Source organism: Aegilops tauschii, chromosome 5 (assembly GCF_002575655.3).
Source record: "Aegilops tauschii subsp. strangulata cultivar AL8/78 chromosome 5, Aet v6.0, whole genome shotgun sequence".
Classification (NCBI taxonomy): Eukaryota; Viridiplantae; Streptophyta; class Magnoliopsida; order Poales; family Poaceae; genus Aegilops; species Aegilops tauschii.
In genome coordinates this window covers 202967685-202992845 of record NC_053039.3, presented here as the reverse complement: position 1 = coordinate 202992845, position 25161 = coordinate 202967685, and the positions used below count along the sequence as shown (strand labels likewise).

The 25161-nt window shown below is 45.0% G+C and overlaps 1 protein-coding gene across 1 annotated transcript; it reads right to left on the bottom strand.

Moving 5' to 3' along the window:
- Positions 1–5250: 5250 nt before the first annotated feature.
- Positions 5251–24931, bottom strand: LOC109775615 (bZIP transcription factor 1-D). The gene is made up of 13 exons (XM_020334339.4): positions 24691–24931; positions 22524–22650; positions 22363–22431; positions 21901–21987; positions 8095–8175; positions 7941–8000; positions 7685–7869; positions 7548–7602; positions 7319–7358; positions 7003–7235; positions 5981–6058; positions 5781–5906; positions 5251–5680 (listed from the first exon to the last, which is right to left on the bottom strand). The coding sequence occupies exons 2-13, from the start codon at positions 22578–22580 to the stop codon at positions 5585–5587; spliced, it is 1167 nt and encodes a 388-aa protein (XP_020189928.1). The 5' UTR covers positions 22581–22650; positions 24691–24931; the 3' UTR covers positions 5251–5584.
- Positions 24932–25161: the final 230 nt, after the last annotated feature.

Genomic DNA, 25161 nt, shown 5'->3' with positions numbered 1-25161 from the left:
TTATAATCGTTCATTGCATTCTACTAGTAAGATGTGGCCTTTCATTGCTTGGAGTTTCACAAAAAATGGGTTGTTCACTGTTCGATCGGCTTATTGGGAGGAATGGAACAAACAACATGGAAGAAAATTACAATATACGAATGGTATGGGTAGATCCAATGCTAATCCTGTTTGGAGCAAGATCTGGAAGCTATCTTGTCCGGCAAAGGTAAAAATCTTCATCCGGCGTACATTGCATGGAACACTCCCATGTCGTGTTACACTCGCCAATAGACATGTGAAGGTCCCTCCCATCTGCCCAACATGTTCAAATGGGCTAGAAGACACAAAACACGTCTTGTTTCTGTGTCAGAAGGCGAAAAAGGTCTGGGATAAGTTGGGTTTGTATGAGGTGATCAATAGAGCCTGTGTTGTTGACCGGGCGGGAGAGGCAGTTCTTGAATTTTTATTACTTATGCCAGAGGAAGAAATATCTATTTTGGGACTTCAGAATACACGTGAATTGATCGTTATAACAGCTTGGTATTTATGGTGGGATAGACGTAAATTGGTTTATGAAGGAAAGTCACAAGATGCATACCAATCTGCGATGGGGGCCCGCGCTATAGCGGCAAATTATGTTAAAGCAAACTCCCCTAAGGCGATCAGTAAGAAAGGGGGATGGCTTAGACCTCCTATGGGTTTTGTGAAGCTAAACGTTGATGCTTCTTTTGACCATGATCTGCTTAGAGGCACGGCGGGGGCAGTCCTGAGAGATGACAAAGGAAGGTTCATTGTTGGCGGAAGTTGGCGACTTGACTGGTATGCGGATGTTCTAACGGCAGAAGCATTGGCACTGAGGTTTGGCCTTACCCTAGCACAGAAGGCGGGGTGCAACCGCCTTATTGTTAACTCTGATAATATGGAAGTGATTGACACGATGAAGAATGGAGGACAATCGGCGGGAGCGGCGACGGCAGTGTTCGATGATTGCTATTTTATGGCTTGCGAATTTACTATTACTAGATTTGAACATTGTAATAGGGAAGCAAATAAAGTAGCTCATGAAATTGCTAGGCTAGCGAATTTCTCTGCGACTAGGGATTGGTTTGAGGAGCCCATGGTTGATATTGTATCTCTCCTTATTGATGATGTAACTGTTATTTCTAATTAATAAAGCTTAATGTTTTCAAAAAAAGTAAGATGTGCCCTTTTGAAATTGTGTATGGTTTCCTACCTCGTGCACCTATTGATTTGTTGCCTCTTCCATCTTCGGAGAAGGTTAATTTTGATGCTAAACAACGTGCTAAATTGATTTTAAAAATGCATGAGTTAACTAAGGAAAACATTGAGCGTATGAATGCTAAATATAAACTTGCTGGAGATAAGGGTAGAAAACATGTTGTGTTTGCACCTGGAGATCTTGTTTGGCTACATTTGCGTAAGGATAGATTTCCTTATTTGCGCAAATCAAAGCTAATGCCACGTGCTAATGGTCCTTTTAAGGTGTTAGAGAAAATAAATGATAATGCATATAAACTTGAGCGGCCTGCAGATTTTGGGGTTAGTCCCACTTTTAACATTGCAGATTTGAAGCCTTATTTGGGTGAGGAAGATGAGCTTCCGTCGAGGATGACTTCATTTTAAGAAGGGAAGGATGATGAGGACATCAATACCATTATTACACCCACGGGAGGGGCTACTATACATACTGGACCGATTACTAAAGCTCGCGCACGGTAATTAAATTACCAGGTACTTTCGTTTCTTGGTAATGATTCTAATGTTCATGAGAATATGATGCTGCCTAAATTGGATACATTTGTTTTGCTTACAAATGAAGGGCCTAGCTTGGAGAAGGATGAACATTGGAGCAAGAACAAGCATGGAGTTGATGGCATGCACAAGGGAGACAAGAACAGAATTTCAAGTGATGATTTCAGGACTTTGAAGCCACCATAATAAGTGCATGAAGCCTTGGACGAAATATACAAGATGCCACTTCATAATTTTCGTCCAGAGGCTATTCTAGGTGTTGCGTCACCTTGTTTTTGGGCCAGGCCCATGTATTTTCAAAATACTTGAATATAGGCTGTTTTTAGAGTTTGTATGCGTGGGGAAACAAGAGTTAGGGTTGGTTTCGGACACCTCCTCCAAGGGCCACGAAATTCCCCCCTCTTCCTCCATATATACAGCCCTTAGGGCATCGTTTAGACTTTGAGTTTTGTTTAGATTAAAAGTTCGCCATAGCTGTAACTTCGCGTACTTCATTTGTGTTCAACGACCAGACAAAGGCGTCACAGAACCCCACCTTCATTAATAAAGCTTTCCTCTTTTATCGCAATATCCAGATTGCAATCTCAGTTTCTTGCTTGTTCTTCGTTTGCTCGCAGGAAATAGACCCTCGTGATCAGGTTGATCGTGCTCCGCCATGGTCAATAACCCTCGGAAGTTGGTTTAGCGATTGCTAAGGCGCGACGTCTCGCACGTTCGTAGTCGGATCGTCAAGGTCGACTCCCACAGAAAACGATAGCCAACATCTCATCGAAACATCGGGACACCTTCGCCTCTATCAGAAAATGGCCAAAATTGGGAAAGGTGGAGGTGTTGGCGGGCCGGATGTCCAGGCGTCGAGCAGGATTTTTGGCTACTGAGATCCCTGGAAGAACTCTCGGGGAGATGAACTTGGAGAGGAATTTTTTTTTGCAAAATTGGACGAATTTCGTGGATGGAAATGGTGGGGTTGATGTGAAGAAGCTAGATCCACCTGCTACACTTCAAATCGATGGATCAAAATCAACGATGCATCATCAAACCAACAAATCATAACAAAATGGTATGGCTATTAGGCAAAAGCAAACAAAATCAGGCTAGAAAGTGGGGGATATGACTCAAGATGTGAATCAACCTTGCTCTGATTCAAGGATGTTGTAGGGTGGAACCTTAGTTCATTATGTTTTCACACTTGGAGGTCAGGAAAGGAGCAAATCAAGAGACAAACACAAAAATACTCAATTGATCAAGATCCAATCACATGTGTGCTAAATTCACATACACATAGAGGGATACAAAGGTCTAAATCCAACACAAGAAGGTAAATAGGAACTAGTTCATCTCAATCCTTGAAGAAGTTGAGGTGTTGATATCCACTTGGGGGATCTTCTCCTTAAGGAGGCCGATATCCTCTAGAGGGATCTTCTCCAAGAGGGGTCTTGATTCTCCAAGAAGGGTAGATGAGCAAAGCTCCCCTTTAATTCATCATGATCGTTGCTGATCCTAACTAGATGGAGGGGGTCTATATATAGTGTTCCACGAAATAAGAGGAGAGGGGATACATGAAGCCTTTGGCCCGGTTGCGCACGCACAGGTGCCGAGTGACAGGGTTGGGGCATAGATGTCCAGCCCAACAAAAGACCCCAGATGTCCGGGCCCTAGGCCGAATGTCCGCACGAGCTCTTGTCATCAGTCCACTTGGTGCTTGATAAGACAACGGTGGGTCCATGGAGATGAATGTGGGATAATCCACATCAGGAACGAACTTCCTTAAAAAGAAAAAACAGTAGAAATCAACAAATTGGTGGAGTAAAAGGTCCAAACTGTAATATTCCATGGCACAATTCAAATTTTGAACTATAATTGGCGAACGCTGGTACATCATCCTCGAGCAGGCACACACATGTTGGTTCGTTAACCAGGGGTGCCCCTAACTAGTTGCTCCACCAAAAAATAGGTGTTTGGTTGGTTGGAGCCGCGGACAAGAGCACTCAAACAGACTCTTAGTACGTGGAAACTTTGTTGGCAACCAAACTCAATCCATTCAACCAAACTCCCAAGGCTACAGCGCAATGTGAGGCCACCTTCATTTGCTGAGTTATCATTAGTTAGACTAATTGATGAAATCAATCGCATGATGTTTCAGCCTACACACCAGAACAGTTAGCGCCACCTTAACAGCTGACGGTGCACCAACCTCTCAAGCATGCGCAAAGCCTGTGCCGCAGTAGTAGTTCAAGCAGGAAATAAGTGCATGGGCAGTACACTCATCCTGTCCAACACCCATAATAGTGGATTGTAGAGGAGCAAATATCAGAGCCCATACCTTCTGCTACTGCCTACACTCCGGCTGCGGCACTCCATCCCAGCGTCTCTCATGTTCAATGACCTCAGCCGGCTTCCCAACGGAATGATACTTCGCACACACCACACAAACCAGATGATCACAGTAACCAAAAGGGAGCACCAGAAGCTTTACTTGAACAACATTTAGCTCACCAGTCCAGAAATCTGCCGCTGAGGAACTTCAGGTGCCACGGAATAGATGGACTTTTAAGGCCAACAGTGACACGAAGAGGAATAGTTCAGCATACCCCTCCTACACAGCTCCAACAACTCTAGCACTAGAGGCAGCTTCTGCTGCAAACATCTCAACTCTGGAATCAGCAGAATGCCCACAGAACTCAGTTGTGCATTACAACCTCGATCATCTTGTACTACCTTGATGATAGTTTTGATGTTCTCCATTTTCTAGGATCCAGGGGCAGATCCATGCTCAACAGATATGTCTCCGTTCCTCAACGACTAGTTCAACCTACTAGCGTTTTGGCTTGTTATGGATAAAAGAACTCTTTCTGGAGTACTATACGAGACACTTGCAATAAAACATTAGTCAAGAGATCATAATTGACAACTTATACAAACAGAACTCCCAAATAAACTATTTCCTTGTAGGGCAGACATACCTATGCTAAGCACAGCTTATTCCATGAGAGAAATTTCCATCATGTTCCTAGAACTTCATTCCTGCACACAAACTGAATACAACTGTTAAGGAGAGGTGCCGAATGGTAAACATTTTATTTGGATCATGGCAATCACAATTTAAGCTAAATACTACTCCCAACACATAAAGGTCAAAACAAATTGTTATCAGTGAGAATTAAGAACACATTTTTTTTACCAACAGTGCATATGGCAAAGCAGTTTATGAGCTTGAAACGAATATTCTGATCACCACTCCAAAATTTAGCATAAGCACAGCTAGAAACGAATATTCTGATCACCATCCAAAATTTAGCATACCCACAGCACAACTCAGGTGAATTGAAAGAAGCAAAACTGAAAAATTGAAACAAAAAAAGATAGTCTCTGATAGTTACAACGTTTGAGACACTCGGCAAAGCAGAAGTCCTCCATTTGTTCACTATATCATATCAAATGTGTGGGAAAGATTGATGCATTCATATTTAACATAACCTACGCACCAGTCAAGCCTGGCCAAACAGCAACCTGACTATTAAAAGACTGATATTTCTTCAGGTATACATAACAATAACAATCAGCAATACAGATCTGTAAAGTTGAAAGTACCAACAATTTCTAACAGATACAGTGAACTGGTTCACAACCTACATTTTCAGTCACATCTTGACTTCTAAAAGATAAGCCAAGACATGTGTGAAACAGGAACCAGCACACGAGGCTGGCATTAAGATTTACCACGACCTGGTAATAATTAAATGCAATAAGTATGGAGTCAATACGCATACTACAACTGCGCCAGCAACAATCTAGTTAGGGCTATGATCTGATAGCATTGCATGATAGCTCAATTAGTGTCCTTCTGGCTGTCATCACCAGAATGTTGCAGCTTATTGTCAAGTCCTGCCTCATCAGTTTTGTGTTGTTTGTCTCCAACGTTATCCTACAGAGCAACAAACGAAAAGAAGAAAAAATAAAACAAAACTCAAATGTTAACAAACATGCTTCAGAATATCAAACTAGGAAAAAAGTGGAAGACAAACCTTCAGTGAGCTATTCTTTGACAGAAGTTCATCGTACTCCTTTCTGATCCGGCTCACTTCATCTTTAAGTGAAGCATTTTCCTGTTTCAATACTTCAGCCCGCTGAGCCAACTCCTCACATTCAGCCTGCAAAAATACACAGTTGCTTCATCAACTTGAGGGGACAAAAGTGTATGTCTCGAGATGAACAAACAAAATACCTGCTTGCGCAGCCTAGATCTGCGAGCAGAATCCCTGTTTGACTGCTTTCTTTTCTGCCTTTTCAGTTCACGTTCATCCTGGATAATGGGTAGTCAAAATATTTAGTTTCTCCATTTGCCAAACTAAGATTTCAGATTTTTATCCACGAAACTACTGATACTGAAGTGCCTCTTCAATAGTCTTAAAACTGACTTATGGATTTATTTTGTTTATTAGTATATTTCAATAAAGTAACAATGGTTTATATTTTAGGTAACTGCAATATGACAAATAATTATCATTACTGTTTAGTATTTACTAGACAAGAAAAAAGGGTGATAAACCTCCTACAGTGCATGGTATGCAAGATGGGGAAAGTAAATAAAATTCATGATGAGTAAAGTAGTTATGGCTCAGTTTGAGCTTGCTGAACTGTGATGAGCTGTGCTTATTTTTAAAATCTGCTGTTGAAAATTAGCCACAAAAGTAGGCAAAAGCGGGTCAAACAAGCACTAAAATAGGCAAAAGCGGGTGGGGCAAATGCGATTATGGTAATCCACCACAATGCTAAGTGCTAACACAGCCTATGTCCAATTATACTCCTAGTACAGAAGTTAACTTCAGTTGCATGTATGAAGTTATCCTAAACACAGAGATCTTTCGGATAGATACCTGTATCGCAAAAGATTTATTTCTTGGTCTGACAAAATATACAAGGTTGGGAACAAAGGGTGTGTATGGTTTGAGTCTACGGTTGCCCCACCAAATACTTGGCTAGCCAAAATCTTGGTCAAGGTTATGTGTGCCCAAGAGTTGGCCAACTTTGGCTAAAAAGACGGAGCAGAGTTGGAAAGGAGCAACTGGCATGGCCAAAAAGTTGGCAACCATCCAAACCAAGACCAAAGTTTTGGTCATAGCAAAAAAATGGTATATTGGCTACAAACCAAGCAATACAAAAGTATTTATGAAGCAGAGAAGTAGAGGCTACAAAAATAGGGAAGGGTATAATCTATAATTCCCAAGATAAGGTCTTAGAAGAAACCTGCATCCACGGCTCTGTTGGGGCCACAGCCCCTGGAATTGCAGTTGGGGTCACTTTACCATGCAATGCAGGAGAGGAGCTTGCTGTATTTGCCCAGTAGTCCATTCCTATGTTCAAGTTTGTTGTTGGGCCAGGCACTGGACCACTTGATGGCATTTGCATAATTGCCAAAGTTTGCTTCAACTGCGCCTGGGATGGTGAAGGTGATACACCATTCTGGGAACTTCGGACATCTGATAGCACGCACAACAAAGTTAAGAAGCTTCATAAAGTGCAAACATGAAAGCAAGAACCATAAGAATTTTCATCGGCATACCTCCATCTTGTTCTTGTCCACTTTCCTTGTGTTGTGAATCCTGTAAAGATTACTCAAAATGGCAAAGATATTAAGACTTCTCACAAGAAATAAACACGAAATGGTATAGCATGTCTGGAATCATAAATGCCGCAAATTTAAACTCAAGGTGCATATGCTGCCTAAAAATGTACAGGCAAGTATGCACGTCTGATCAAAAAAGATTAAACGCTGCAAAACCATAGCTTACATTCTGAGAATTCGCTTCACTTCCCTCACTTGAACTTTCACTTCCACTTTCCCCACTGCAAGAAAAGAGGCAACACAAACTGAATGTTGCAAACAAGGAGGAAGTCTTGTTATTACTAAAATTGACCACACACTAACCTTTGAGAGATGGTTCCATTGGCTGATGCCCCTGAGGTCTTACCATGTTCGACACAGTTTTTCCCTGTAATCATGTTCAAGCTACCCAAACTTCCTTTGGATCTTTTAATGGGACTTTTTTCTTTTCCTTCGGAGGATTTGCCATTTGTTTCACCACCAGCAGTAGCAGCAGTGGTGGTAGTTCCCTGAAATATTAGGTCCATTAGACTCCATAATGAAAAAGAAGATCAGTCAATCTAAGAATGCCTCGTCTTACAGCAGCATCAGGATTGCCGTTTGGAGAAGTCATGGTATAGGGAGCAAATGGGTGTGCACCCTGCAGGATTATGCAATGACTCAGCAAATGTCAGACTCTAAGCAGTAGCATTTTAGGTATATACTGAAAACTACAGCAACATGCTGAAGCATACCGGTCGCATTGATGGGTGAGCATAAATTCCTCCAGGAGGGTATATGACATATGGTGGACTCCCATATGGTGGCATCATAGGCTGACAAAAGGCAACAAGAAACTCATGAGAAAAAAATACTCTTTAAAGTGCATGCAGAGTATTACAACTACACATTAGTGTTGGACCATATTAACAGTCTCCTTTGTTTTGGTGAACCGATTGCAGAGAAGTTCCACAAATTTTGTTAGATGGTTAATTATCTCATCCTCCGGTAACACAATCACAGTGGACGTAGCAGCGGCGACAATGACGACCGGCAGCCAGCAACTCATCCCTTGCTTTCGCCACGGTTAAAGATCGGCATACACTCTGCACCGGTGGGCAATGAGCAGATGCGTCTCATATCCGGCTACGGCGACAGCCAACTCCGTGGACGGAACAAGAGCGCCGCCCAACTCTCGTCAATGTAAAACTTTTGCATCCCTGGTTATCATAAGGAATAGCTTTCTCGCTCCTATTAATTCATATATGCATGCACGCAGGATTGCCCAACCAGGATGGTCGACTAAGATAACAGCACTACCACAGTGAAGCACATCAAGCATCTTCGGCCCAAGATACATCAGTCTTTGGCAGACACATCTGCTTCTTTTCCGTGCCTAGTGTGTCAATTGAACTCCTCCTACACGGCGCCAGTCAATTGATCAGCATGATGGATCGTTGCGGCTCCGGTGGTGTTCGACGACAGCGGCTTGTTTGGCCGGATGGTGCGGTGTGCTCGTGATGGACTGCACAACACATGACTGACACATCTCTTATGTGCAGCCTGTAAACTCGTGTTGTGGTCTAAAATACACACATACTCATATCAATTGGAATCTTGTTTGTTGCTGTTGTTGGATGTATGTAACGACACTTCAGATATTTAGCCAAGTTCAGTTTATTTCAGAGTCCAAACATACATCACATCCATGTGGCTAGTACGTACATGGTGTTTCTTTTGCACTTGTACAATCGAGAATATATACTCCTTCTGATGCACATATGTACTCTATCTTGGGCATGAATATACATCTCCATCGGTTGAATATACTAGTACTTGTTTTAATATATACTCCTTACAGAACACCAGTACATACTCCTTAAACAGAAATATTCGACACTCCATTAGACAATTTCAGTATATATTCCTTCGGAAAAAATTCAGCATATACTCCTTTGACAAGAAAAAAAAACAGTATATACTACTTTACAGAAACTAGTAGATAGTAATTACCATGATGAAAAATATATACTTCTTTGAAAAGGTTTACCATATACTCTTTTAAAAAGTACTCCCTCCGTTCACAAACATAAGATGTTTTAGATATTTCAATATGGACTACATATAGACCGAAATGAGTGAACAAACACACAACCATATATACACATCCAATTCACAAAAAAGTTAGAACATCTTATAATTGTGAACGGAGGGAGAAGTAGTATATACTACTTAAAAAACAGTATATACCCCCCATGGCAATATATATACCAAAATTTTATACGGTAATGCTCAATATCTCATATAATTCAATATAAATTCCCCATCACTGTTGCCACCAGATTTTGGCACGGTCAAGAACTTATTTAAGATGGCCTCAAATTGAGAAGTGATCTACATGAAAGAATTCCGTATTGTTGATATGAACATCTTTGAAGTTTGGGCCATCGCTGTCCGATTTCATCTCGAAGGCCGAAACTATGCTCAAAGTACTAAGATCTTATATTTAGAGTACAGTTTGGCCAATTAAGCCCCCAAGATGACCTCATATGAGAAAATGTTCTACACGGATTGTCTTCGTCTCGTTGAAACGATTGATTTTGATATAAAAATCATCTCAATTTGAGATCGTATGCAAAAGTTAGAGCCATTCGAATGCAGCTCTGCCAGGAGGCTACATATGGCGCGCCCCACCAGACATGATGTCTGAATGTTTGATGGGTAGCGCCACAAATCGGCTGTCTTGCGCGAGGCGCTCGGCCCTGAAGATGGCCTCGAATCGAAAAACGATCAACATGAAAGTTGTTTGTATCGTCGAAACGGTTAATATTGCTTTTGGGCACATCTTCATCCGAGGTCATTTGTGGCCTGTGAGAGTCAAAAACCGAACTAATGTCCCAGACTTACCTAAATCCGAGTTCGGTTAATTTTGGAAAGATTTGGACGTGATTTGGAGTCCTTTTCTTGTACGGGAAGTCCATCCGCCTCTTATATACCTAAGGGGTGACGGCCGATTGAACAACACACAATCGATCAATTCATCTACCACTTTTTTACCTTTACTTTTATCTCTCTCCCTTGTTCTTCTTTTTCCTCGTTCTTCGTTCGTTCTTCCTGTTGCAGGGCGGCGAACCTCGAGACCCTACGGGCGGTCAGGCCAACCTAGGGCAGCCCATAGCTGCCGCACGCCCTGACGGGGTCCCTCCCGGGCGTGTGGGGTTTCGGGTCTACAAAAGCACCCGCCGGATTGCCTGCATACCGCACTTCCAGCCGGGTCTCCTTCGACGTGAGCTGCGGTGCATCACCCCCAGCGTCAAGGGTACACAGTGACGTGTTCGTGTACGAACACACTTTTTGGCGACTCCGCTGGGGACGAAGCTTTGAACAGTCTCCAGCCTGTTCTTGCTACGAAGAGGGCGTCATCAAGCGGCTGCAATCTACAACGGTAACATGTATCATCAATCTCTTTACGTAGATGCAAATAGCCATTATGTTGATGTTGCTAGATCTTTCAATGGATATGTCATGTCGGCTAGCACTAATGAGCAAAGGCCGACTAGTTATTCCGTTGGAGAAACTTGGAATTTACAAAACTGTGACATGCAACTTATGAATCTGAACTTTCGTGCATCGGCAACACCTTTCAATATGCCGGTGAACAACACGATTTGTTTGAGTGATCAATATATGACACCTCATGTACATGAGGGAATCTCACAGTTTTGTCCATCGGCAGCCGACTCGCGATATGCGAGTTCATCCCCAAACTTGCCGATGGACGGGGGAATCGGCCATGCTTCCTATAGTTATTTGGCTGGTTGTCCTCAGTCATCATATACTACACCTTATGAGATTGATTGTTTAGTGGGATATGCAACTAAAAACATTCATGACTCGGCTCACCTTCGTGGTTATGGCCGAGTGAATGGAGTTTCTATAGGAGCATATATGCCTAATATTGCAGGAGATGAGGTGGCTTTGGCTGCATTAAAATGTTTAGCCAAAAATAAGAAGATTAGCGCACTTTGCCTTGAACAACATGAAAGGGGGCTGGTTCCTGATAATGAGGCAATAAGAGCTAGGGTTTTGAAAGAAGACGAAGTGTTGCCAGGTGATCAAATTAGCGAGAGAAAATATTCGACAACAGTGCATACGTCTTCACCTATCATTGCAGCATATTATACACCCCATGTAGAATTGCCAAATTTCGGCAACATCAATTCATTGCCGAAAGATCCTAAGAGCGTTGGGGGGGCATGCGGATCCAAGTAGGGCCGAGTCTAAAGAATAATATGTCGCCCGAATGGATGGGGTCAAGCCAACTCTCACAGGGAATAGCGTCAATGGCTTTACTACACCAACTCTTGAGGAATTACCAACAGAATATCGACAAGCTTATGAAGCACTCAAGAAGAGGCGTGGAGAGGAATATTTGCAAGAATATGTGAAGTCCCTTCTTCCATTCAGCAATCATGATGGCTCCTCTATGATGTTGAGGCAAGCCAAGAAAGAAGCTTTGCAAGCAAACCAGCAAGAAAGGGTTCACTCGGCTAATACGGTTGATTCGGTTGAAACCGAGTTAAATATGAGCAAGTCGTCTACAGCCGAGTTGAACGGTTCCTTTAGTGACAAGACAATGGTGGATTCAATTGAAACCGGATTGAGCACCGAGACATTTAAGGTCGAGTGTGTTGCATCGAGCCAGCTGAGTACATCATGCCAGCCAAGAGCATCGTTCCAGACGAGGGCATCGCCGGCTAAAGTCGAGTGCATCAAGCCAATTATTGCCGCATGTACCAAATCAGAAGATGCAAGCTTTGCCGAGCAAAGGAACGGTAAACGCAACAAATTGGCCGTGCTAGATTTTTCTGGATGTGAGGGAGCTTACATGCTGCCCTGTGAGTTCTGTGCCAAAGAAATTGATGAGCATCAAGAGAAAAGTTATATGGCCAAACAAAGTTTGGCTAGTGATGAAGATCAAGAACCAAAGCGTGCAGCAGAACGAAGTTTAGCTGACGAAGAGCGGCCGAGTGGAACCCATTCGGGTAATCCGAGTGAAATCTACTCGAGAAATCCAAGTGAAATCTACTCGGGAAATCCGAATGATGAGGCACGAGATCCAGAAAAAGAGGAAGAGGCGTTGGAGGATTATTCAAAAGTGGTGAAAGGTATTGTTCCAGTGGTGCAACCATCTTCTCCTTCCAACGACTTCACAAAGGTACACCTAGCCGACAGTTTACTCAATTTTCGATTCGGTCTAAATCATATTGTTTTTTTTCTGAAAGGTGAATGACAGTGGGAGAGGCTCCCACTGACTTTGTATTGCTCACAAAGGAACAGTTACATATGCGTTACAAACCTCTCCCACTGACTTTGTATTGCTCACAAAGGAACAGTTACATATGCGTTACAAAGGGTTTTTGTGGCCCCCCGGCCAAGCAAGCTAGCTACAACCCTAGTGACCCAAATTTACAATGTAACTAGACAGGAAGGGGCGAAGCTCCTCTCTGCAGTTATGTGTTAGCAACTCCAAGAGATGCTTGAATCTAGCCAGCCATGCTTCGAAGGAATGCTGAATCCCTCTGAAGTGTTGGTTGTTTCTCTCCATCCATAGACTCCAAGCAGCCAAAAAAAATATATCCATGAAAAGAGGTTGCCTCCAGTTATCCCTACCCCCACGCAGCAAAGCCAATCTGTTGGCATCTATCGGCCACGTCAATCCAACTTTACTCCAGCAGTGTTGACTAAAGGGGCAATTGAAGAACAGATGTTCCATGTTGGAACAAACCCACCGGCGAGATACGCCGAACCGCCCTCCGGCGACAAACGCCGCACGAAGGTAGAAGAAGATGAACAGAATTTTCCAGGCGACGAACGCCCCGGCCGCCGAACGGCCTGTATGTTGGCTTCTATTCAACTCACCTACTCAAACACACATACATGGAGGTACACACGCACACACGCAGCACAACCCCGGAAGAACTCTCACATCGACCGGGCGCATACCACGGTCCCAACGGAGACTACATCTTCCTTAGGCCCCTCCCCCTTGGCTCGGCACATACCGTCACCGTGGCGCGGCAACAGACCGGCGCAATACACAGAGGGGGGTTTATATAGGCTGGCTCAGGCTACGCCTCGCGCTCGCCCCCACTCCGCCTGCGCATGCACGCAATCCGCCTGGCACGGTCACACCCACGTCGCGTCCATTCGTGCATGACGTGAACTGGCCACCAACGGATCCTGCATGCACGCACGATACACACAACTAATTGACCCACTAATCTCTCCACTCGAAGCTGCATGCACACACACGCACTGCCTAACCAACTGGAGCCTAACTCTAAGTCATGATTATTCTAACAAACTCCTCCTAATCTTGACTTGCCTTCTCGCCTCGCCATCACAGGAGACATGGCTCATCGTCGACCATCGTCCGCCTGATGCCGCCGCGCACCCCCACGCCGACGTGCCGTGTGCTCGCCGCGCCCGCGCCACACTTCCATGGCCTCCTCGTCATGCCGCCGCAGCCTCCACGCCACGTCGCCGCAGCGCGCGCACGTCTATGGGCCGACACACGGCGTGGAGCTCCGCACAGCCACGGTGAACGCCGCCATCGCCGGACTCGCCGTGTGTCGCCTTCGCCGCGCTCGCCACGCGCCGCAGCCGCGCCGCCGCGGACTCACCGCGTGCCGCCTCCACGTCCGCCATGACAATCGCAGCGCCGCGCACCTCCGTAGGCCGACACACGGCCTGGAGCTCCGTCGCGTAGCCGCCGACGAACACCGCCATCGCCGGCACGCCTCCAGCACGGCGAACCACGCCAAGACAACCAAGCTCTGATACCAAATGTTGGAACAAACCCACCGGCGAGATACGCCGAACCGCCCTCCGGCGACAAACGCCGCACGAAGGTAGAAGAAGATGAACAGAATTTTCCAGGCGACGAACGCCCCAGCCGCCGAACGGCCTGTATGTTGGCTTCTATTCAACTCACCTACTCAAACACACATACATGGAGGTACACACGCACACACGCAGCACGACCCCGGAAGAACTCTCACATCGACCGGGCGCATACCACGGTCCCAACGGAGACTACATCTTCCTTAGGCCCCTCCCCCTCGGCTCGGCACATACCGTCACCGTGGCGCGGCAACAGACCGGCGCAATACACAGAGGGGGGTTTATATAGGCTGGCTCAGGCTACGCCTCGCGCTCGCCCCCACTCCGCCTGTGCATGCACGCAATCCGCCTGGCACGGTCACACCCACGTCGCGTCCATTCGTGCATGACGTGAGCTGGCCACCAACGGATCCTGCATGCACGCACGATACACACAACTAATTGACCCACTAATCTCTCCACTCGAAGCTGCATGCACACACACGCACTGCCTAACCAACTGGAGACTAACTCTAAGTCATGATTATTCTAACATTCCACAGTTTCCTCGGGAGGGTTTTGACAGAACATGCATGTGTAGTTGCCCCCCGCGACAGCAAAATGTCTACGTTTGAGCATATTCCTGGTATTCAGACGATCAACTAGGAGTAGCCACCCGAACATCTTGAATTTGATCGGGCTCTTGGCTTTCCAGAGCCAACCGAACGCCTCATCTGCCACAACCTGCTTGTAGCAGTGATTATAGAATTTCTTGGACGAGAAACGTCCGAGCGTGCATTCCCAAATGTCACAACGGTCGTTGGCCACACGAATTTGCGTCGACCACAAAATCATATTGTTGATGCACCCGTTAGTAAGATTCTAATTAATTTTGAAAGACCAATCGAGATGAGTAATCTGTTTGTTTCGAATTATCTTGTCACTAATCACGCTCATCAACACATGGCACCATTCATAGAGGCTAATAGTGACAACTCATCGCAATCAAAGTTGTTCCCGTCATGCCAACTAAAATTTATATTCATATGGACAGCTTTGTTTGTTTCATGCCTGGCTAACATTTGGTCTCAGATGAGACGCATATTCTGTAATTATTTTGGTTACGGGAATATAAAGTCAGGTTCAAAGTCCTCTAGGATAGCTGATTCAAGAGCATCGGAAAAGGAGGATGAAAATCAATGCATAGCCGAGTCAGACGATGTTAAACCGACACCACTCGGTTGTTTAGTTGCAAAGCCGATATCACACAATCAGTTAGTAGATGAGCAATGTACCTTCAGTCTAGGTATGTGTGATCACATTGTCGGTGCATCACTGACTAATCCTATTATTACTATTGATCACGATGTCGAGCCATCAAGACAAGAGCAAATGCAATGTTCATTCGAGCAAAATTTTAAAGACTACAATGTGATTCATAAAGTTGCACAATCAGCCAACACAGGACGATTGAAGTTTGTTCAAGAACGAGCATATGGCCAATCAGATCAGATTGGTCTTGATGGCGGTCAAATGTTGACTCGGCTATCTCAAGCCGATTCATCTAAAGGACGACAGGTACACACCAATGATGATAGGGTCAAGTCTTCGAGCAAGGATATTGTTAAAAACTGCATTAACAACAATCTTGAAGACGGGAATTCCATCAAAGCTACAATGGCGACATCTAGCAATGGGGGGCAACGAGAAAATTCAAAGACCGATGCACGCACAACTAAAGAAAGCAAAGGCCATGGTAAGCACAAAGGTAAAAGGCTGAAAGTCACTTTCACGAAGTTATTATAAAAATATCAGAAGATAAGTGAGGCAAAGAGTGCTTATCGGCCGAGTGAAATAAAAGCATCGAAGTCACCCCCAAGGCACAAATCTGAAGACCGGGATTGGCGAAGGAAGAAGTTGAGCAAGCAGACTCCGTATCCTCCTTTTGGGCCACCAATGCCGATGTCATGGATACCTCCCCATGCTGACTCTTATTCATATATATCATGGAACAAGAATAAATCAAGGGCACACCGTCCATCATATTCTAAACCACATCAACAAAATTATGCACCTCCGATAGGATCATCGTTTGTTCAACAACCACATGTTAAAGACCGGCTCAACCAAAAAGAATCGGTCCGGAGCTCGGCAAAAAAGATGGACGTGATCAAGCAAGTGTACAGAGTGAAAAAGGATGGCCGCAAGTGTGCTATTTCAGGTCTGACTCTAGATGAAAAAAAGCCTGCCGAGGCTATGTTGGCTACTAAGGACAAGAAAGTGAAGCAAGTAACTTTCAAGGATTCAATCGCCGAGTTTGGACAGGCCAAGCCAGAGATGCCCAAAGATAGAAAGAAATTGCCAGTGCACAGAACAAAATCACAGTCAGGATGCTCACTCGGCTTATCACATTGGCAAGAAAGAAAACTGAAGCGGCTCAGGGCCAAAGAGTTAGAGAAGAGGAACATGGCATGGGTCCCGAAGGGAAGCCGTCAAGGTGAGAATGATGTACCAGCTCCTGTTGCGAAACAAGCAAAAGTAAGGGAGTACAAACGTAAAGCCTGTAGGCGAGGACGACAATTTTCATCTCACTATAGGAGACTCCAGGAGGCTTGGCATCCACACTCTTCAATCGTACCATCAAAATCAACGCTATGGAATTTATCCTCAGCCAAAACATCTAACTTATTTCGGCTATTCACACTTTGGTGGACGGACTCCCGAGCTCCTTTGAGATGAGAACGCATGGCCGATATTTGCATATCGCCCTCAGAGTTCATTGTGTTGGCAAAGCCGGCATCTGGCTAACGGTGTTCACCATGGTTGATCTCCTACTCCTATAGTCGATGCTCAGTGTTTGCCAATACTGGCAAGGCCGACTTAATTATTGAGTCAGCCACTAATCAAGGGTTTAGTGCATAAAAAAGCTCCGACTCCTGATGTTAGTTATTTGCAGGATCCAAGTCAGGAGACAGACGTTGTTCGGCGGAGGCTTGATGGTGTACTTTGATCAATAATGAGTTGAGTCGCCGAACAGTTGACGATATTCCTTTGAGGTGCATGGTCATAACCGCTCGGCAACTGGCTTATCGCCGAACAGTTCTAATATTCCCATGGAGTGCCTAGACAAAGCAAGGTCAGGATTGACGTAAGTTTCGAAACTTACGTGGAGGTCTTTGTGACATCCAATGGTCGTTCTCAGACGACTATTATCCAAGAGGCTCTACCCAAGCAGCAACAAGCCTGAGCATATGGACGATAAAAATTATCGTACTCAGCATGCACAGCCGATGGAGTGTTGGCATCGTGCTTAAACATTACCCTAGGCAAAGTATTTTCTGGCACGCAAGCTCTGCCAGAAAACAGGAGGGCATGTGTTGACACCAGATTTTGGCACGGTCAACCTCAAATGGTGAAGTGATCTACATGAAAGAATTCCGTATTGTTGATATGAACATCTTTGCAGTTTGGGCCATCGCCGTCCGATTTCATCTCGAAGGCCGAAACTATGCTCAAAGTACTAAGATCTTATATTTAGAGTACAGTTTGGCCGATTAAGCCCCCAAGACGACCTCATATGAGAAAATGTTCTACACGGATTTTATATACCTAAGGGGTGACGGCCGATTGAACAACACACAATCGATCAATTAATCTACCACTTTTTACCTTTACTTTTATCTCTCTCCCTTGTTCTTCTTCTTCCTCGTTCTTCGTTCGCTCTTCTTATTGCAGGGCGGCGAACCTCGAGGCCCTAGGGGCGGTCAGGCCAACCTAGGGCAGCCCATAGCTGCCGCACGCCCTGACGGGGTCCCTCCCGGGCGTGTGGGATTTCGGGTCTACAAAAGCACCCGCCGGATTGCCTGCGTACCGCACTTCCAGCCGGGCCTCCTTCGAGGTGAGCTGCGGTGCATCACCCCCAGCGTCGAGGGTACACGGTGACGTGTTCGTGTGCGAACAATCACCATATTTAAAAAGGAGAGTAGATGCGTGTTACGTAGTACAAATCATCACCGTATTTTTTTGATTGAAAACCCATATACTTCCTTGATAATAAGATCAAGTAGTCGCATGCCGCCATGCACACACAGCAGGTTGACTTTTTTCTGTCGGTTAGTTTTTTATTGGGTATATCCAACTCAAACTATCTGGGTGGGAGTATGTACTCCTAGGGAGTACAAAAGAGGTGTCCGGGAAAATAAATCTTACAACCAAGGGTAGTTACCCCCACGATTACTACCTTCTGATCTTATTCAGATCTTGAATGTTTTTAAACAGGTCGCATGCACAGAAAAGTGATCTTTCTTCGCCTGATTAGTTGGCCCACGGGTCTTCCTATTTTCTTGGTCATTCCAATCCTTTCTATCGTAGCTGTAAAATTAACTGGATCTGCATGCAATCTAAACAATTCTATCTCTCAGCGCTATTTATTTCTGTCTCTCTCTCTTCTCTCTCTCCCATGAACCAAAACCAGTGCCGGCAAAACAATTGGATTGTGAACGATGTGAGCAACAAAAGAGGTAGTACGAATTTATGTGATTCATTTCTATACATGTGTCTTGCTAATTGCCTTTTTAATTTTAGATGGACACCCTGCTAAGCATTGGTCTTGCGCGTCTCCCGGAAAATATACCATCGGATTAGGTGGACATGGCAATGGCCGTGTGCCAGATGAACGCCGATCTCCCCGGTGAGACGGTCTAAACTTGATGTTTTGCTCTCTCCTTTGGTGTTGCAAACATCATATCTGGTACTGGAGCATGCATGTATGTTTGGAAGGCACTGGTTGATTAAAACGCGAGGATGTGCAGCTTGCTAATTGGTGTCTTATCACACTCATTTTCCTTTTGCAAATCTGCAGTCATGCGTCATGCCATCAACTGCATGACAATGGTCGCCGGGATCCCAAGGTGGAGCAATGCAGGTGCCGAGCACGCACGCTGAAGCAAAGACATTTCACCTCGTCCGTGATTGATCCTCGACGGCAGTGGAATCATGACATTATAGTGGCGTCTACACATGATACTCCGATGTCGAACTCATCTCTCATCGGCAGGCTCTAGCCACTGTGATCTTGTTATCACCTAGGCTATAGTGGTGGACATGAGAAGCCAATGCTGCTGCAAGAGTGCCTGCCTCAGTATGTGTGGATGAATGCGTACCATCACATATGTATGGCGCATGTACATGCCGTGTCATGTAGTTTATATCAAATATCTCAAATATCTCAACTAGACGTACACCACTACAAATTATTATCTCCATACTACTTCCAACATAAAGGATTGTATAAACTTCATACTCCTTTCCTGTAAGCACTGTATATTCATGTTCGTGATTAAAAAGTCCAGACTTGTTAATCACTCTATATTTATGTGCAGTTGGCGCTGGCCGTACACAGTACTAGTTTGTATTATGTTTGTCTTGGATGATTTATGCATGTTTGCATGCCATGGCATTGGATAGCCATGAATGTGCCATGTTCAGAACGTCGGATAATGATCATGGTATAATCCCATGGTCGTGTTTGTGTGTTAAATTCACGGCAGGTTGTTCATTCGAAGTTGCACTTCACTTCCTCTACAAGAGTGTGTCAACATGTACGCCAATGACCGAGCTGAGTTCATGAGAAAGATGCATGCAGATAAAAGGACCGCCATCGGCAAGTCCAAAGGCATGCCTCCAAGGTCACACCAACAAGAAGCCCATGGTGTTCCAACTCAGAGATCTTGTTTGACTCCACATTCACAAAGACCGCTTTCCGGAAGAGCACAAATCCAAATTGCTTCTAGGAGTCAATGGACCCTTCAAGGTGCTACAAAGGATCAACAACAACGCTTACAAGATCGACAATCCACTCAACAAGTACTCAGTGAGCGACACCTTCAACGTCTTCGACTTGGTTCCATTCCATCGTGATGAGGTTTTGGGTCTGAGGACAGATCTTCCCCAAGGGGAGGGGGAAGGGGATGGTGTGGACCAGCCCATGGACATCACCATGGATCCTCCAACAACACCCCAAGCGCCAATTGGACCAATGCTGGAGCCCATGCCTTTACCATTGAATACGAGGTGAACACTTTCCTCTTCAAATTTCCTATGCATTCACTCGAGACCTGGCTACTACTTCAATCCGAGACCCTATGCATACTCAGATACCAAGGATCCTTCCATGAAGGAGCGACGGGAGAAGGCCGCATCATGGAGAAGAGGAAGAAATGATCCACAGCTTTAGCGGCCGAACTGTCTAGCTACCAACCCGAATTGCCCGACATGAAGTGCTCGGAACATCAATACCCACAAATTGAAGCCGGGCAAAGTCCTCTGACCTTTCATCCAGCTCTTCATCTAGCCATCAGCCGGACTGTCTGGGTAGCAACCCAGACTATCCGGCCCTTGGAGATTGCTCTGCTCCCGAAGACTTCGCCGGCCCGGACCCAAGCCTGCGTCAGCGGCCGGACTGTCCAGCTAGCAACCCGGATTGTCCGACCACCAGTCAGGACTATCCGGCCACCAACCCGGACTGTCCGACCACTGCCTGCATGCAGGTCTGGCCAAGAGGCCATGTATCCCCTCTCACCTACCCTTTCGCCTCTTAGCTATATATAAACCGTACCATGGACCCATATTAGAGTTAGCAAAGCATATATCTAGACCTTGGGAGAGCTTTGCTCATCTTGCCACCTCCTAGAGGATCAAAACCTCCTAAGGGAGAAGGATTCTCCACAGGATCAAGAACAACCAGGGTTTGGAGAAGAACATCTCTCAAGGCCCCATCTCTCTTAACGATTTGGGAAGAACTCTATCCTTTTACCTTTTCCTTTGTTGATTGTGGATCTATATGTATCTCTTGTTTTGGATGTTTTGAGAGAACATGTGTGATGGAAACTTGTTTGTCTAGTTTAGAGTTATTTGTGTTTTTCCCCTTGGTCACCTCAAAATTGTGAAGATTGGGCATCAATTAAGACTTGGTCCTATATCAACCTAAGTATGTATGGAACTGAAGAACAATGACTTCTTGTTTATCCATGTGTAACTTCTCACCTCTGAATGTGTGTTGAATCGCTTCGTACATGGCATTCTAGCACAAGGCAAAGAGTGTGGCCCAAGACCAAAACAAAGAGGTTCTGCACCTAGTAGCTATAGGTTCAATTGGATGGAGTGTTTGGATCCGTCGTCTTAGCTGGACCAAACTGTTATTTGCGGGATGTCGGGTACCACATGGGTAAAAAGAGGGCCGTCATGTGTTCCATACATTGCAGAACATGCACGCCTGCATTTTGAAGATGTGGAACCTATTCTAGACACGCTCGTGACAGCGATTCAAACAAACGCGTGGACTGTGACCACCTGACGCAGGTTTCTGTCAGCACCAATAGTGGTCTAACATCTATCTCCAATAATTCACCAAATCGGATGGAAAAGGAACCCAGTCAACGGTTCGAATCACGAGCCGGATGCCGACTATTCCCACAGCTATTTCTCTAGTAAAGGTTGATAGAAAATCCTCCTCCTAGCAAAAGTTTGACCCACATTTGATCTTTCCCTATGATGAAGTATTATATATCTTTAGAGGCTCTGTGCTCTATCTTCTGAGGTAATACCACAGACAGAGAATAGGGGAACAAAACTATAGAGTAGTTAACTGCCATTATAAAAGAAACATGAAACCTTACCTGAGGTCCCCACATGTATGGATGACCCTGTGGGTTTGACACCACGGGAGAGGGAAAGAACCCATGTGGTGGAATTGGAGGATATCCCTGAAAAAACCAATGGAGAACATGATGAGCAGCCTAGGGTAGATAGTACATGTGATCTATTTATTAATGATAGATATATTGATATGTGTGAATCAAGAAGGGAAATAAGTGCAACGAGAAAATAATATGACACACGAGAAAGCTATTTTGTCAATTGTAACCAGAATTAACAAAAGGAAAAAAAAATAGAACGACCACATTGCAGCCAAAATCAGTAACGATCCTTAAAATTGAGGGTGGGTAGTTGTATTTGCAATTATTATCGAAAAAATGTCGCTGCCTAGTACTTATTTCCCACTTTCCTTGTGTTTTCACACAAGAGGGATACATGTTTTGAGACATCCATCTCCAAAACAGGGAAGAGAACTTCCTCACCTGAAAGCTGGTCCAATCTGGGTAAACTGTCGGTGTTGCAGTACTCGAAGTAGCAGGTGGCTGCTGCTCCTGTTACAGGGAAGGACAAATTTTTAGGAAGACACATTCACTATTTTTGGTATAGACTACAGAGATAATGCCACAATTCCAGCATTGAAAACCTGAGGTGCGGATGCCTTGTTTGCCTTAGCAGGTGTCTCTGCTTCACTGCTTCCCATGGTGACTCACAGAAAGAGGGCAGCAATCACTCCATTGTCCACAGTCACACAAAGTGGCATAAAGTGAAACCTGAATTGGCCATACAAAGAACATAAGTAAGCTAAAATTTAGCAAAACTGTATTACGTCCTCGATTGGAAAAGGTGCTAGGCACGCTAGGTGACAGAGAAACGCCTCGCCTAGAGCATAAGTGAAAGTCTAGGCAGGGCAAGTAAGAAATTGTCCACTCCAGCGAGAAATCATGCCATGTCACACTGGCAGGCCAAATGGACCATTTTCAGATGGGCAATAGCTGGTAGTTTACTCATTTCATGCTCTAAATTAATGTCTATACGCATATAATACCACAAATACAACCCTGCTAGTCAAAACTGTATGACCGCCTAGGCTGCGCCTAGGGCGCGTAAGCTCCACCTAGGTGCTAGGCAAAGGCAACCTACTTATGCCTGGCTTTTTTTAAACCTTGATTATGTCAGCCACTTTCTCAAGATCCCATCTATTTCATGATCTCAAATTCTTCCAACAGTTGGGAAGGAAGTATAAAAGGCTTCAAGAAATAGTAGTGTACAAAACCGACTTGGGTTAACAAATTACAATAATAAAGGCCAACTTAACTGCTCAAAATAACTATAAAGCTCCTTTGTCAAAAATATTAGCTTGATTTTCGTCAAGGTGACCACAACACAATTGCAACACGGTTAACTTAGATTATCCTTTTATCACAAAGTACTGGTCGAGTTACCTTCAGATTACACAGTTTGTGGTTCATGTCCTTCATAGAACAGAACAAGCCAATGCTCTCTCAAAAAAACGCAGAAAATCCCATGGACCACAGATTTTAAACCTTTTAGAAACAGCAAATCTGAACCCTCAAAAAAAAAAGAAACCGCAAATTTGCCATAAACCCAACAGCTACAATTCTACTACAGCGCTGCATTATGCTACCCAAAATCTACAAAAACAGTAACATGTGGTGTTTTAAAACTAGTTCCAGGTGCTACCAGCCACATATGCAAACTCAATAAAGCACCAACAAAACCCTAGTAGATCCCCAAAATAGAATGGTGAAAAATATAAACCCATGAACCATCCAAATCTTCAAAACCTACATCCCAACATGACGATTGGAAACACAGCGAGGAGTGAAGCATTAACATAAACTACATACAAAGAATCTTGAAGGCTTGAAGCAACCTCTAATAAAAAAATAACTACCGCGCCTGTCAGGTTTCCTACTAAAGAAGGCCAATTACTAGTCTATGTTACCACCTCTATATGTAGAAGTGCATGCTCTAGCCAATGCAACCAAAAGACCGATCTGATGGAAGAGACTAGGCAGCACATTATACGTCAACACTCCCCCTCACGTGTGGCTCCCTCAGGCCTAAACGTGGACCGAAAGTGGGCTGCAATATAATTGCACCAGCCGGGTCTTGAACTCAAGACCTCTTGGCTCCGATACCATGTAGAAGTGCATACTCTAGCCAATGCAACCAAAAGACCGATCTGATGGAAGAGACTAGGCAGCACATTATACGTCAACACTATAGTGGGGAGTAACATATGTGTGGTAACATGCAACACTTCATTTATTAGGCTATAGACTCATTTTGCCTTGATATGTGTGATGTTACTCATACTACTAGTAACTAGCTATGTTACCACTTTCCTCCATTTTTTCATTTATTGCTTGCTACATCATCTATTTTATCTAGATATGTGTGATGTTACTACCTAAGTTACTCCCACTGTGGGTAGTCTAAGCACAAACTACACCTAACAAAACCCTAGCTACTATATTTAAAATCCAACGCCTAAACTCGAAACCTGTACCAAAGGGGCTATGCTGCTGAGACAAAAAAAATCTAGCCAGGTCTCACAAGTCTCGCATCAGGTAGACACTATCTCGTTCTCGCCGCGAATTACACATAAACCCTAGCACCCTTCACCCTCGCTCCGACCAAAATCAGAGGCCCAAACTCGGGAACCCCCGACTCCAAACTACCAACAAAAATCACCCAGACCAAGGAAATCACCACCCGCTGCGTAATATAATTTTAAAAGGCCAACGGCCAGATCCGGCGAGGCGGGCGATTCGAACGTCGGGTACCTCTCGGGCGGCAAGCGGACCCGCGCGGTGGACCTCGAGATCTGGAGTAGAGCGGCAGGAGAGAGGGTAAAGTAGTAGGGGTGTGGCGTGGCGCGAGAGGTCTTCCGGTTTGGAGAGAAGAAGACGACGAGGACACGATGGACGCCGCGCAGCAGCTGCGACCAGCGACTAGGCTTCGGTGGTGTGCTAGCTAGGCAGGCAAGCAGGCCAGCTCAGTCAGTCGGAGCGTTTGTTCTTGCTCGCGTTGCTGTCTGGTTTGTTTCCCTCTCACAAACCTGGCCAAATGGGCCAGCCCGGCAAGGCACGGCCCGCCCTGAGATAAATGGGCCAGGCACGGCACGGCCCGCTCAGGCACGCGAACTACTTGGGCCGTGCCGGGCCGGCACGCGTGCTGGCCTTCGAGGCCCAGGCACGGCCCCTGGCTAAACGTGCTGGCCCGTAGGCACGTCTGGCCCGTGGTGGCCCGATTTT

What these genes read in the sequence shown, in the direction of transcription:
- LOC109775615 (XM_020334339.4), bottom strand. Translation starts at nt 22,580, where the DNA reads ATGGGAAGCAGTGAAGCAGAGACACCTGCTAAGGCAAACAAGGCATCC. An exon ending in ACGGCAATCCTGATGCTGCT is followed by an intron (nt 7,870 to 7,940) that starts GTAAGACGAGGC and finishes CTAATATTTCAG; the next exon opens with GGAACTACCACCACTGCTGC. An exon ending in CAACAGAGCCGTGGATGCAG is followed by an intron (nt 6,059 to 7,002) that starts GTTTCTTCTAAG and finishes CCCATTATCCAG; the next exon opens with GATGAACGTGAACTGAAAAG.